General features: G+C 59.2%; 1 protein-coding gene across 1 annotated transcript in view; it reads left to right on the forward strand.

Moving 5' to 3' along the window:
• Positions 1–14,977, forward strand: part of LOC121269413 (V-type proton ATPase 116 kDa subunit a2-like) — an 84,392-nt gene that overhangs the window by 51,828 nt on the left and 17,587 nt on the right. Inside the window, exons 9-14 of the mRNA XM_041174027.1 lie at positions 679–818; positions 1,533–1,687; positions 2,927–3,017; positions 4,980–5,098; positions 6,691–6,904; positions 9,314–9,427. Of these exons, the coding sequence (XP_041029961.1) occupies positions 679–818; positions 1,533–1,687; positions 2,927–3,017; positions 4,980–5,098; positions 6,691–6,904; positions 9,314–9,427 (833 nt within the window). The remainder of the gene's footprint in view (positions 1–678; positions 819–1,532; positions 1,688–2,926; positions 3,018–4,979; positions 5,099–6,690; positions 6,905–9,313; positions 9,428–14,977) is intronic.

A 14,977-nucleotide genomic window follows, 5' to 3' on the forward strand; every position in this document is an offset into this window, starting at 1 on the left:
TCTCCCTCCCTCCCCCACTCTCCCTCCCTCTCTCCCTCTCCTTCTCCCACTCCCCCTCCTCCCTCTCCCTGTCCCTCTCCCTCCCTCTCCCTCTCCCTTTCCCCTCCCCTTCCCTCTCTCCCCCTCTCCTTTCCCCTCCCTTTCCCTCTCTTCCCCCTCTCTCTCCCTCCCCCTCTCCTTCCCTCTCTCCCTCTCTCCCTCACTCTCTCCCTTTCCCCCTCCCCTTCCCTCTCTCCCCCTTCCCTCCCCCTCCCCTTCTCTCTCTCCCCCTTCCCTCCCCCTCCCCTTCCCTCTCTCCCCCTTCCCTCCCCCTCCCCTTCTCTCTCTCCCCCTTCCCTCCCCCTCCCCTTCTCTCTCTCCCCCTTCCCTCCCCCTCCCCTTCTCTCTCTCCCCCTTCCCTCCCCCTCCCCTTCTCTCTCTCCCCCTTCCCTCCCCCTCCCCTTCTCTCTCTCCCCCTTCCCTCCCCCTCCCCTTCCCTCTCTCCCCCTTCCCTCCCCCTCCCCTTCTCTCTCTCCCCCTTCCCTCCCCCTCCCCTTCTCTCTCTCCCCCTTCCCTCCCCCTCCCCTTCTCTCTCTCCCCCTTCCCTCCCCCTCCCCTTCCCTCTCTCCCCCTCTCTCTCCCTCCCCCTCCCCTTCCCTCTCTCCCTCTCTCCCTCACTCTCTCCCTTTGCCTCTGCAGCTGTCTACACCATTATCACTTTTCCCTTTCTCTTTGCGGTGATGTTTGGTGATGTCGGACACGGTTTGATAATGTCCCTCTTCGCTGCCTGGATGGTTTTGAATGAAAACGATAAAAAACTGAAGAAAGAGTCAAATGAGGTAACACACAATTCAGTACGGAGCAGTATTGTGGAGGAGCTGAGGAACAGCAGGAGGCCATTCAGCCCATCCTCGAGCCTGTTACACAGGGACAGGAGGAGGCCCCATTCAGCCCCTTGAGCCTGTTACACAGGGACAGGAGGAGGCCCCATTCAGCCCCTTGAGCCTGTTACACAGGGACAGGAGGAGGCCCCATTCAGCCCCATCCTCGAGCCTGTTACACAGGAACAGGAGGAGGCCATTCAGCCCCCTCCTCGAGCCTGTTACACAGGAACAGGAGGAGGCCATTCAGCCCCTCGAGCCTGATACACAGGGACAGGAGGAGGCCCCATTCAGCCCCCTCCTCGAGCCTGTTACACAGGAACAGGAGGAGGCCCCATTCAGCCCCTCGAGCCTGTTACACAGGAACAGGAGGAGGCCCCATTCAGCCCCCTCCTCCAGCCTGTTACACAGGGACAGGAGGAGGCCCCATTCAGCCGCCTCCTCGAGCCTGTTACACAGGAACAGGAGGAGGCCCCATTCAGCCCCCCCCTCCTCGAGCCTGTTACACAGGAAAGGGGGGAGGCCATTCAGCCCCTTTCAATGTGTGGAATGATCTGCTCCTGCCCCTTGTTGGCTGGAGTTTGTGTGAAGCAGTGTGTGAGGGTGTTGGTGAGCTATGGGACACTGTCGGTGTGAATGATTCACTCTGTCTTTTCCTGCCTCCCATGTCAGATCTGGAGGATGTTTTTTGAAGGGCGATACCTCATTCTCCTGATGGGTATTTTCTCCATCTACACCGGGCTAATTTACAACGACTGCTTCAGCCTTTCACTGGCCGTCTTCCCCTCAGCCTGGCATGTCCAGCCCATGTTGGACAATGTCTGGAGGTAGGTCCCTCAGCCACACCTCTCTTCTCCCTCCACACTCCCTCCCTCCATACGCCCTCCCTTTCCCTGTCACAACCGCCCCCTCCACGCTCCCTCCCTGTAAACCCCTCCTCCCTCTCCACAACTCCCTCCCTCCCTCCTCCCTCCAATCTCTCACTCCCTATCTCTCTCTCTCTCACTCCCGTCATTCTCTCTCTGTCTCATACTCCCTTTCTACTTCCCTCTCCCCCTCCACCCTCTCTCCCTTCTACCCCTCTCTCCCCACTCTCCCCCTCCTCTCCCCACCTCTTCGCCTTTCTCCCTCCTCCATTACCCCCTCTACCCCCTCTCTCCCTCCCTTCCCCCTCTCTCTGCCCCCTCTCCCCTCTCTCCCCCCTCCCCCCGTCCCTCTGCCCCCAATCCCTCTCCCCCGTCCCTCTCCCCCCATCCCTCTCCCCCCGTCCCTCTCCCCCCGTCTCCCCTCTCTGTTGCTCTCTCTCTCACTCTCTCTCGCTCTCACCCTCTCTCTCCCTGTCACTCTCTCTCTCTCTCTGTCTCTGTCTCTGTCTGTCTGTCTCTATCTCTCTCTCTGTCTCTCCCTCTGTCTCTCTCTCTCTGTCTCTCTCTCTGTCTCTGTCTCTCTCTCTCTGTCTCTCTCTCTGTCTCTCTCTCTGTCTCTCTTTCTGTCTCTCTCTCTATCCCTCTCTCTCCCTCTCTCTCTGTCTCTCTCTCTCTCTCTCTCCCTCTCTCTCTCTCCCTCTCTCTCTGTCTCTCTCTGTCTGTCTCTCTCTCTCTCCCTCTCTCTCTCTGTCTCTCTCTCCCTCTCTCTCTCTCTCTCTGTCTCTCTCTCTCTCTCTCCCTCTCTCTCTCTGTCTCTCTCTCCCTCTCTCTCTGTCTGTCTCTCTCTCTCCCTCTGTCTCTCTCTCTCTCTCCCTCTCTCTCTCTCCCTCTCTCTCTCTGTCTCTCGCTCCCTCTCTCTCTGTCTGTCTCTCTCTCTCTCCCTCTCTCTCTCTCCCTCTCTCTCTCTCTCTCTCCCTCTCTCTCTCTCCCTCTCTCTCTCTCTCTCTCTGTCTCTCTCTCTGTCTGTCTCTCTCTCTGTCTCTCTCCCCCTCTCTCTCTGTCTCTCTCTCTGACTCCCTCTCTTTTTCTCTCTCTCTCTCTCTGACTCCCTCTCTCTCTCTCTCTCTCTCTGCCCATCTCTCTCTCTCTCTCTCTCTCTCTCTCTCTCTCTGCCTCTCTCTGATGATGATGTCTTTGCAGTTCCAGTGATTTACGAGAAGCTCAGTACCTCTCGCTCGACCCCAATATCACCAGCGTCTTGGAAGGAGTTTATCCGTTTGGGATTGACCCAGTAAGTGAGGCATCTTTAACCCTCGGGCTCCAGCTCTGTGCCTTTAACACCTCCTGCTTTAACCTGACTCTTTCCGGGGTGCTGACCAAGCCGAGCTCCAGCACTGAGTACCCCCCTGCTGTACCCCCGACGACAGAATGAATAATCCCGGTTCCAGTCAGCGAGTGGCTCTGTCACGGGCTCAGTGAATGGACAAGTCCGCTGGCCGATGTAATGCGGGGAAGTGGGAAGTTATTCACCTTGATCCCAAGGGCAGTGAAGCAGGATATTATTTAAAGGTGTGACACTTGGTGAATGTTGATATTCAAAGAGACTTGGGTGTGTCGTACAGGGAATGCAGTTAGAAGGGGAGGGGGTGAGTTGGGGCCAGAAGGGGTGGAGTTGGGGGCTGGAGGGGGTGGAGTTGGGGGCTGGAGGGGGTGAGTTGGGGGGAGGGGGTGAGTTGGGGGGAGGGAGGACAGTGGGAGGGATGGGGGGAGGGGAGAGTGGGAGGGAGGGGGGTGGAGAGGGGGCAGGGGAGAGTGGGGGAGAGGGGAGAGGGGGGTTGGAGAGAGTGGGGGAGGGGGATGGAGCGGAGGGGGAGGAGAAGGGGGTGGGGGCGGGAGGGATGGAGGGGGTGAGGGAGGTGGAAGGGGGTAGAGGAGAGGTGGAAGTGGAGGGGAGTGGGGAGGGGGGTAGGGGAGAGGTGGGAGGGGAGGGAGGGGGAGGGGAGAGGTGGGAGGGGAGGGCGGGGGAGGGGAGAGGTGGGAGGGGAGGGGGAGGGGGGAACAGGGGGTGGGGGAGGGGAGTGAATGGGGGAGGGGAAGGGTGGGAGAGAGAATGGGGAGGGGGAGGAGTGGGGAGGGGGGAGAGAGGGGGAGGGGGAGAGAGGAGGAGGAGTGGGAGGGATGGGGGAGGTGGTAGGGGAAGGGGGTAGGGGAGAGGTGGGAGTGGAGGGTGGGGGAGGGGGACGGGGGTAGGGAAGCGGGGTGGAGAGAGAGGGGGAGGGGGAGTGGTGAGAGGAAGGGGAGGGGGGACAGGGTGTGGGGGAGTGTTGAGGTGGGAGAGTGGGGGAGCGAGTGGGGAGCGGAGGAGGAGGGGGTGTAGGAGGGGGTGGCGGAGGGGATGAGGGGGGAGTGGGAGGGGGTGAGGCGGGTTGAAGAGAAGGGGGGAGGGTAGCAATCGATTCGGAAGGCAAATGCCTGCCGGCCTTTATTGCGAAGGGGATTGGAGAACAGGAGTAAAAAGGTCTGACTCCAGTTGTACAGGGTTTTAGTGAGACCACATCTGGAACACTGTGCGCAGTTTTGGTCTCTACATTTAAGGAAAGATAGACTTGCAGTGGGAGGTGGTACAGTGAAGGGTCACTAGACTGGTCCCTGGGCTGAGGCGGGCGTTCGATGGGGAGAGGCTGGGTAAATTGGGTCTATATTCTCGGGAGTTTAGAAGAACGAGAGGTGATCTCATTGAAACACACACGATTCTGAAGGGGTTTGACAGGGGGGGGGCCGAGAGATTGTCTCTGCTGCTCGGGGGAATCTAAAACACGGGCAGGTTCAGGTTGGGGGGCCGATAATTTCGGACTGAGATGAGGAGAAATTACTTCACACAAAAGGTTGTGAATCTTTGGAATTCTCTACCCCAGAGGGTTGTGGATGCTCCATCGCTGAATTTATTTCAGGCTGAGATAGACAGATTTGTGGTGTCTCAGAGAATTAAGGGATTTGGGGAGCGGACAGGAAAATGGAGTGGGGGCCAAGACCAGTCAGGATTGTAATGAATAGCGGAGCAGGCTCGATGGGCTGAATGGTCCACTCCTGATCCTATTTCTTCTGTTTTAATGGATTAATAATCCAGGCTACGGTAGGGTAAGGATGAAGCTACTGCATTAGAATAACTGGAGACAGGAGGAGGCCATTCAGCCCCTCATTAGCCCTGCAGCCCACGCTGAGAATCACGGCCGTTTTTCTCTCCCCCTCACAGATCTGGCACCTGGCGAACAACAAGTTAAACTTCCTGAACTCGTTCAAAATGAAGATGTCGGTGATCCTGGGGATTATCCACATGTCCTTCGGTGTCACGCTGAGTGTCTTCAACTACGTGTGAGTGTCTACCAGTCTAGCGCAGCACTGTCAGAGGGTCAGTGCTGAGGGAGCGCTGCACTGTCGGAGGGTCAGTACTGGGGGAGTGCTGCACTGTCAGAGGGTCAGTACTGACGGAGTGCTGCACTGTCGGAGGGTCAGTACTGAGGGAGTGCCGCACTGTCAGAGGGTCAGTACTGAGGGAGTGCTGCACTGTCGGAGGGTCAGTACTGAGGGAGTGCTACACTGTCGGAGGGTCAGTACTGAGGGAATGCTGCACTGTCGGAGGGTCAGTACTGAGCAACTGCCGCACTGTAGGAGGGTCAGTACTGAGGGAGCGCCGCTCTGTTGAAGGGTCAGTACAGAGGGAGCGCCGCACTGTCGGAGGGTCAGTACAGAGGGAGTGCCGCACTGTCGTAGGGTCAGTACAGAGGGAGTACCGCACTGTCGGAGGGTCAGTACTGAGGGAGTGCTGCACTGTCGGAGGGTCAGTACTGAGGGTGTGCTGCACTGTCGGAGGGTCAGTACTGAGGGAGTGCCGCACTGTCAGAGGGTCAGTACTGAGGGAGTGCTACACTGTCGGAGGGTCAGTACTGAGGGAGTGCTGCACTGTCGGAGGGTCAGTACTGAGGGCGTGCCGCACTGTCGGAGGGTCAGTACTGAGGGCGTGCCGCACTGTCGGAGGGTCAGTACTGAGGGAGCGCCGCACTGTCAGAGGGTCAGTACTGAGGGAGTGCTGCACTGTCGGAGGGTCAGTACTGAGGGAGCGCCGCACGGTCCGAGGGTCAGTACTGAGGGAGCGCTGCACTGTCGGAGGGGCTTTTACCAACATGGCTGCCTACGGGATTGTGCACAGTTTCCCTGCTATATTCGCTGCAGGATAACGAAGGGGAACTCTTCAAACGAGATCCTCCCGCCGCGGCTGGGTTACACCATAGGGGTGTTCTGGGGGTCCCTCGCGGTGTGGGGAGCTGCTCTTCCAACCCCTGGGAGTTAATATTACTCCCGCTCTGCTCCACCGCACTCTCTCAGTGGGCCCACTCTCACACCGCTGCATTGACCAGCAGCAAACTGCGGTGAAATCTGGATTCAATTCTCCGTCCGGGAATACGAGAGTGTCACACGAGCCCCCACATCGCCCTCCCCCAACCCCCCTACTCCCCCCACTTTCGCTGCTTCTCCTCCCCACCCTGCTATCCTCCATGTCCCGCGCCTCGATCTCTCTCCGCGTCGGTTTGGATCGCCAGGTGATGATGGTCCTCAGGGGTTTAAATCTGAGCTAAACTTGCGAATCATTTGTACAGGGACAGGAGGAGGCCCCATTCAGCCCCTTCTCGAGCCTGTTACACAGGAACAGGAGGAGGCCCCATTCAGTCTCCCTCCTTGAGCCTGTTACACAGGAACAGGAGGAGGCCCCATTCAGCCCCTCCTCGAGCCTGTTACACAGGAACAGGAGGAGGCCCCATTCAGTCCCCCTCCTTGAGCCTGTTACACAGGAACAGGAGGAGGCCATTCAGCCCCTTCCTCGAGCCCGGTTAGATCATGGCTGACATGTCTGTTACATTATGCCTCCCCTCGGTGTTAAATTTTGTGGTTTTTTTTTGTAAATACAGGCACTTTAAGAAGGCCTGCTTTGTGCCGTTGGTCTTCCTGCCTGAGTTAACCTTCATGCTCTGCCTGTTTGGCTACCTTGTCTTCTTGATCATCTACAAGTGGATCGCCTACACGGCTGAGACATCCCAGGAAGCTCCCAGTATCCTGATTCACTTCATCGACATGTTCCTTTTTACTGGGAGCCCATCCAATCCGGACCTCTACCAGCATCAGGTAAGGAGAGAGGAGTGTCTGGCCTAAGGGAATGTGGGAGACTGGAGCTGGGCGGCGTATCCAGCAGTGAGTCACTCACCTCCTGACTCCCCAAAGCCTGTCCACCATCTACAAGGCACAAGTCAGGAGTGTGATGAGATACTCCCCACTTGCCTGGGTGAGTGCAGCTCCCACAACACTCAAGAAGCTCGACACCGTCGAGGACAAAGCAGCCCCGCTTGATCGGCCCCCCCCCATCCACAAACGTTCACTCCCTCCACCACCGACGCACAGTAGCAGCAGCGTGTGTACCATCCACAAGATGCACTGCAGCGACTCACCAAGGCTCCTTCGACAACACCTTCCAAACCCACGACCACTACCAAATAGAAGGGCAAGGGCAGCAGACACATGGGGAACACCCACCACCTGGAAGTTCCTCTCCGAGTCACTCACCATCCTGACTTGGGAATATATCGGCCGTTCCTTCACTATCGCTGGGTCAAAATCCTGTGAAATTCCTTATTTCTGCTTCTGGCTAAACTTTCAATTCTAAAGCGGTTGAAGTTAGCAAATCATCCCACAAAGCTGCAGAGCACCGGAAATCCAGGAGACATTTAACCCCCCCTACCACATCAGGAGAGATCAGTGATCAAAAGCTGGGTCAGAGAGAGAGGTTTTAAGGAATAGAGAGAGAGAGAGAGAGAGTCAGAGGCAGACAAAGAGATAGAGAGAGCGCGAGGGAGGAGGTGGAGAGAGAATTCCAGAGCTCAGGGACCCCAGGCAGCTGAAGGCTTGGCCGCCGATGCTGGAACGATGGGGATCAGGGGGATGGTCAAGAGGCTGGAATTGGAGGAGCGAAGAGATCTTGGAGGATCGTAAGAGGGTCACAGAGAAAGGGAGGGTCATACAGGCTGGAGGAAGTTACAGAGATAGGGAGGGTTGTACGGGCTGGAGGAGATTACAGGGATAGGGAGGGTTGTAGGGGCTGGAGGAGGTTACAGAGATAGGGAGGGGTGTAGGGGCCGGAGGAGGTTACAGAGATAGGGAGGGTTGTCGGGGCTGGAGGAGGTTACAGGGATAGGGAGGGTTGTAGGGGCTGGAGGAGGTTACAGAGATAGGGAGGGGTGTAGAGGCTGGAGGAGGTTACAGAGATAGGGAAGGCTGTAGGGTCTGGAGGGGGTTACAGAGATAGGGAGGGTTGTTGGGGCTGGAGGAGGTTACAGGGATAGGGAGGGTTGTAGGGGCTGGAGGAGGTTACAGAGATAGGGAGGGCTGTAGGGGCTGGAGGAGGTTACAGAGATAGGGAGGGTTTAGGGGCTGGAGGAGGTTACAGAGAAGGGGAGGGTTGTAGGGGCTGGAGGAGGTTACAGAGATAGGGAGCGTTGTAGGGGCTGGAGGAGGTTACAGAGATAGGGAGGGTTGTAGGGGCTGGAGGAGGTTACAGAGATGGAGGGTGGTAGGGGCTGGAGGAGGTTACAGAGATGGAGGGTTGTAGGGGCTGGAGGAGGTTACAGAGATAGGGAGGTTTGTAGGGGGCTGGAGGAGGTTACAGTGATAGGGAGGGTTGTAGGGGCAGGAGGAGGTTACAGAGATAGGGAGGGTTGTAGGGGCTGGAGGAGGTTACAGAGATAGGGAGGGCTGTAGGGGCTGGAGGAGGTTACAGAGATAGGGAGGGTTTAGGGGCTGGAGGAGGTTACAGAGAAGGGGAGGGTTGTAGGGGCTGGAGGAGGTTACAGAGATAGGGAGCGTTGTAGGGGCTGGAGGAGGTTACAGAGATAGGGAGGGTTGTAGGGGCTGGAGGAGGTTACAGAGATGGAGGGTGGTAGGGGCTGGAGGAGGTTACAGAGATGGAGGGTTGTAGGGGCTGGAGGAGGTTACAGAGATAGGGAGGTTTGTAGGGGGCTGGAGGAGGTTACAGTGATAGGGAGGGTTGTAGGGGCAGGAGGAGGTTACAGAGATAGGGAGTGTTGTAGGGGCTGGAGGAGGTTACAGAGATAGGGATGAGGACATGGAGGGATTTAAAAATGAGGATGAGGGATTTAAAATGGAGGTGTTGCCGTGCCGGTTGTCAGTGTGGGTCAGTGAGCACAGGGGGTGATGGGGGAATGGGACTCGGTGAGAGTTCGGACACGGTGGGTGGGGGAGGCAGCAGAGTTTTGGAGGAGGTGAAGGTTCCGGAGGGTAGAGTGAGGGAGAGCAGCCAGGAGTGTGGGGGGAACAGTCGAGTCTGGAGGGAAGGAAGACATGGGTGAGGGCTGCAGCAGCGAATGAGCTGAGGTGGGTGGGTGACGTGGGCCATGTTACAGAGCTGGGAATCGGCCTTCAGGACCATCGACAGTTATATCTCAGAAATAAATCAAACTATTTAACTGCCTTTCACAGTGTGTTGTGCCTCATTCATTTTGACCTCTCTGTGCTCGGATACAGGGGACTGTACAGATCGTTCTCGTGGTGATAGCAATATTGTCGATCCCTGTCCTGCTTCTTGGGAAACCCATCTACCTCTACTGTGAAAACCGGATAACAAACAGGACGCGCAGGGTATGTAAGGAATAACGATGCAGCACTCCCTCAGTACTGACCCTCCGACATTGCAGCGCTCCCTCAGTACTGACCCTCTGACAGTGCGGCGCTCCCTCAGTACTGACCATCCGACAGTGCGGCGCTCCCTCAGTACTGACCCTCCGACAGTGCGGCGCTCCCTCTGTACTGACCCTCCGACAGTGCGGCGCTCCCTCAGTACTGACCCGCCGACAGTGCAGCGCTTATTCAGTACTAACCCTCCGACAGTGTGGCGCTCCCTCAGTACTGACCCTCCGACAGTGCAGCGCTCATTCAGTACTGACCTTCCGACAGTGCGGCACTCCCTCAGTACTGACACTCTGACAGTGCGGCGCTCAGTACTGACCCTCCGACAGTGCGGCACTCCCTCAGTACTGACCCTCCGACAGTGCAGCACTCCCTCAGTACTGACCCTCTGACAGTGCGGCGCTCCCTCTGTACTGACCCTCCGATAGTGCGGCACTCCCTCTACTGACCCTCCGACAGTGCAGCGCTCATTCAGTACTGACCCTGCGACAGTGCGGCGCTCCCTCAGTACTGACCCTGCGACAGTGCGGCACTCCCTCAGTACTGACCCTCCGACAGTGCAGCACTCGCTCAGTACTGACCCTCCGACAGTGCAGCACTCCCTCTACTGACCCTCCCACAGTGCGGCATTCCCTCAGTACTGACCCTCCGACAGTGCGGCGCTCACTCAGTACTGACCCTCCGGCCGTGCAGCGCTCCCTCAGTACTGACTCTCCGACAGTGCGGCACTCCCTCAGTACTGACCCTCCGACAGTGCGGCGCTCAGTACTGACCCTCCGACAGTGCGGCGCTCCCTCAGTACTGACCCTCCGACAGTGCGGCACTCCCTCAGTACTGACCCTCCGACAGTGCGACGCTCCCTCAGTACTGACCCTCCGACAGTGCGGCGCTCCCTCAGTACTGACCCTCCGACAGTGCAGCGCTCATTCAGTACCGACCCTCTGACAGTGCGGCGCTCCCTCTGTACTGACCCTCCGACAGTGCGGCACTCCCTCAGTACTGACCCTCCGACAGTGCGGCATTCCCTCAGTACTGACCCTCCGACAGTGCAGCACTCCCTCAGTACTGTCCCTCCGACAGTGCGGCTCTCCCTCTACTGACCCTCCGACAATGCAGTGCTCATTCAGTACTGACCCTCCGACAGTGCGGCGCTCAGTACTGACCCTCCGACAGTGCAGCGCTCCCTCAGTACTGACCCTCCGACAGTGCGGTGCTCCCTCAGTACTGACCCTCCAACAGTGCGGCGCTCCCTCTGTACTGACCCTCCAACAGTGCGGCACTCCTTCAGTACTGACCCTTCGACAGTGCGGCACTCCCGCAGTTCTGACCCTCCGACAGTGCGGCACTCTCTCAGTACTGACCCTCCGACAGTGCGGCACTCCCTCAGTACTGTCCCTCCGACAGTGCGGCACTCCCTCAGTACTGTCCCTCCGACAGTGCGGCACTCCCTCAGTACTGACCCTCCGACAGTGCGGCACTCCCTCAGTACTGACCCTCCGACAGTGCGGCACTCCCTCAGTACTGACCCTCCGACAGTGCGGCACTCCCTCAGTACTGTCCCTCCGACAGTGCGGCACACCCTCGGTACTGACCCTCCGACAGTGCGGCGTTCCCTCAGTACTGACCCTCCGACTGTGCGGCGCTCCCTCAGTACTGACCCTCCGACAGTGCAACACTCCCTCAGTACTGACCCTCCGACAGTGCGGCGTTCCCTCAGTCCTGAACCTCCGACAGTGCGGCTCTCCCTCAGTACTGACCCTCCAACAGTGCTGCACTCCCTCAGTACTGACCCTCCGACAGTGCGGCACTCCCTCAGTACTGACCCTCCGACAGTGCGGCACTCCCTCAGTACTGACCCTCCGACAGTGCGGCACTCCCTCAGTACTGACCCTCCGACAGTGCGGCACTCCCTCAGTACTGTCCCTCCGACAGTGCGGCACACCCTCGGTACTGACCCTCCGACAGTGCGGCGTTCCCTCAGTACTGACCCTCCGACAGTGCGGCGCTCCCTCAGTACTGACCCTCCGACAGTGCAACACTCCCTCAGTACTGACCCTCCGACAGTGCGACGTTCCCTCAGTCCTGAACCTCCGACAGTGCGGCTCTCCCTCAGTACTGACCCTCCAACAGTGCTGCACTCCCTTAGTACTGACCCTCCGACAGTGCGGCACTCCCTCAGTACTGACCCTCCGACAGTGCGGCGCTCCCTCACCTCTTACCCTCCGACAGTGCGGCACTCCTTCAGTACTGACCCTCCGACAGTGCGGCGCTCCCTCAGTACTGACACTCCGACAGTGCGGCACTCCCTCAGTACTGACCCTCCGACAATGCAGCACTCCCTCAGTACTGGTCCTCCGACATTGCAGCGCTCCCTCACTACTGACCCTCCGACAGTGCGGCACTCCCTCAGTACTGACCCTCCGACAGTGCGGCACTCCCTCAGTACTGACCCTCCGACAGTGCGGCGCTCCCTCTGTACTGACCCTGCGACAGTGCGGCACTCCCTCAGTACTGACCCTCCGACAGTGCGGCATTCCCTCAGTACTGACCCTCCGACAGTGCAGCACTCCCTCAGTACTGTCCCTCCGACAGTGCGGCTCTCCCTGTACTGACCCTCCGACAATGCAGTGCTCATTCAGTACTGACCCTCCGACAGTGCGGCACTCCCTCAGTACTGACCCTCCGACAGTGCAGCACTCCCTCAGTACTGACCCTCCGACAGTGCAGCACTCCCTCTACTGACCCTCCCACAGTGCGGCATTCCCTCAGTACTGACCCTCCGACAGTGCGGCGCTCACTCAGTACTGACCCTCCGGCCGTGCAGCGCTCCCTCAGTACTGACTCTCCGACAGTGCGGCACTCCCTCAGTACTGATCCTCCGACATTGCAGCGCTCCCTCAGTACTGTCCCTCCGACAGTGCGGCGCTCCCTCAGTACAGACACTCCGACAGTGCGGCGCTCCCTCAGTACTGACCCTCCGACAGTGCGGCATTCCCTCAGTACTGACCCTCCGACAGTGCGGCGCTCCCTCAGTACTGACACTCCGACAGTGCGGTGCTCCCTCAGTACTGACCCTCCGACAGTGCGGCAATCCCTCTACTGACCCTCCGACAGTGCAGCGCTCATTCAGTACTGACCCTCTGACAGTGCGGTGCTCCCTCTGTACTGACCCACCAATAGTGCGGCACTCCCTCAGTACTGATCCTCCGACAGTGCGGCGCTCCCTCTGTACTGACCCTGCGACAGTGCCGCATTCCCTCAGTACTGACCCTCCGACAGTGCAGCACTCCCTCAGTACTGACCCTCCGACAGGGCGGCTCTCCCTCTACTGACCCTCCGACAATGCAGTGCTCATTCAGTACTGAACCTCCGACAGTGCGGCGCTCAGTACTGACCCTCCGACAGTGCGGCGCTCCCTCAGTACTGACCCTCCAACAGTGCGGCACTCCCTCAGTACTGACCCTCCGACAGTGCGACGCTCCCTCAGTACTGACCCTCCGACAGTGCGGCGCTCCCTCAGTACTGACCCTCCGACAGTGCAGCGCTCATTCAGTACCGACCCTCTGATAGTGCGGCGCTCCCTCTGTACTGACCCTCCGACAGTGCGGCACTCCCTCAGTACTGACCCTCCGACAGTGCGGCATTCCCTCAGTACTGACCCTCCGACAGTGCAGCACTCCCTCAGTACTGTCCCTCCGACAGTGCGGCTCTCCCTCTACGGACCCTCCGACAATGCAGTGCTCATTCAGTACTGACCCTCCGACAGTGCGGCGCTCAGTACTGACCCTCCGACAGTGCAGCGCTCCCTCAGTACTGACCCTCCGACAGTGCGGTGCTCCCTCAGTACTGACCCTCCAACAGTGCGGCGCTCCCTCTGTACTGACCCTCCAACAGTGCGGCACTCCCTCAGTACTGACCCTTCGACAGTGCGGCACTCCCGCAGTTCTGACTCTCCGACAGTGCGGCACTCTCTCAGTACTGACCCTCCGACAGTGCGGCACTCCCTCAGTACTGTCCCTCCGACAGTGCGGCACTCCCTCAGTACTGTCCCTCCGACAGTGCGGCACTCTCTCAGTACTGACCCTCCGACAGTGCGGCACTCCCTCAGTACTGACCCTCCGACAGTGCGGCACTCCCTCAGTACTGACCCTCCGACAGTGCGGCACTCCCTCAGTACTGTCCCCCCGACAGTGCGGCACACCCTCGGTACTGACCCTCCGACAGTGCGGCGTTCCCTCAGTACTGACCCTCCGACAGTGCGGCGCTCCCTCAGTACTGACCCTCCGACAGTGCAACACTCCCTCAGTACTGACCCTCCGACAGTGCGGCGCTCCCTCAGTACTGACCCTCCGACAGTGCAACACTCCCTCAGTCCTGAACCTCCGACAGTGCGGCTCTCCCTCAGTACTGACCCTCCGACAGTGCGGCACTCCCTCAGTATTGACCCTCCGACAGTGCGGCACTCCCTCAGTACTGACCCTCCGACAGTGCGGCGCTCCCTCACCTCTTACCTTCGACAGTGCGGCACTCCTTCAGTACTGACCCTCCGACAGTGCGGCGCTCCCTCAGTACTGACACTCCGACAGTGCGGCACTCCCTCAGTACTGACCCTCCGACAATGCAGCACTCCCTCAGTACTGATCCTCCGACATTGCAGCGCTCCCTCACTACTGACCCTCCGACAGTGCGGCACTCCCTCAGTACTAACCCTCCGACAGTGCGGCACTCCCTCAGTACTGACCCTCCGACAGTGCGGCGCTCCCTCTGTACTGACCCTGCGACAGTGCGGCACACCCTCAGTACCGACCCTCCGACAGTGTGGCACTCCCTCAGTACTGACCCTCCGACAGTGCAGCACTCCCTCAGTACTGTCCCTCCGACAGTGCGGCTCTCCCTGTACTGACCCTCCGACAATGCAGTGCTCATTCAGTACTGACCCTCCGACAGTGCGGCGCTCAGTACTGACCCTCCGACAGTGCGGCGCTCCCTCAGTACTGACCCTCCGACAGTGCGACGCTCCCTCAGTACTGACCCTCCGACAGTGCGGCGCTCCCTCAGTACTGACCCTCCGACAGTGCGGCATTCCCTCAGTACTGACCCTCCGACAGTGCAGCACTCCCTCAGTACTGTCCCTCCGACAGTGTGGCTCTCCCTCTACTGACCCTCCGACAATGCAGTGCTCATTCAGTACTGACCCTCCGACAGTGCGGCGCTCAGTACTGACCCTCCGACAGTGCAGCCCTCCCTCAGTACTGACCCTCCGACAGTGCGGCGCTCCCTCAGTACTGACCCTCCAACAGTGCGGCGCTCCCTCTGTACTGACCCTCCAACAGTGCAGCGCTCCCTCTGTACTGACCTTCCAACAGTGTGGCGCTCCATCTGTACTCACGCTCCGACAGTGCGGCGCTCGCTCAGTACTGACCCTCTGACAGTGCGGCACTCCCTCAGTACTGATCCTCCGACAATGCAGCGTTCCCTCAGTACTGACCCTCCGACAGTGCG

Source organism: Carcharodon carcharias, chromosome 24 (assembly GCF_017639515.1).
Source record: "Carcharodon carcharias isolate sCarCar2 chromosome 24, sCarCar2.pri, whole genome shotgun sequence".
NCBI classification, from domain to species: Eukaryota; Metazoa; Chordata; class Chondrichthyes; order Lamniformes; family Lamnidae; genus Carcharodon; species Carcharodon carcharias.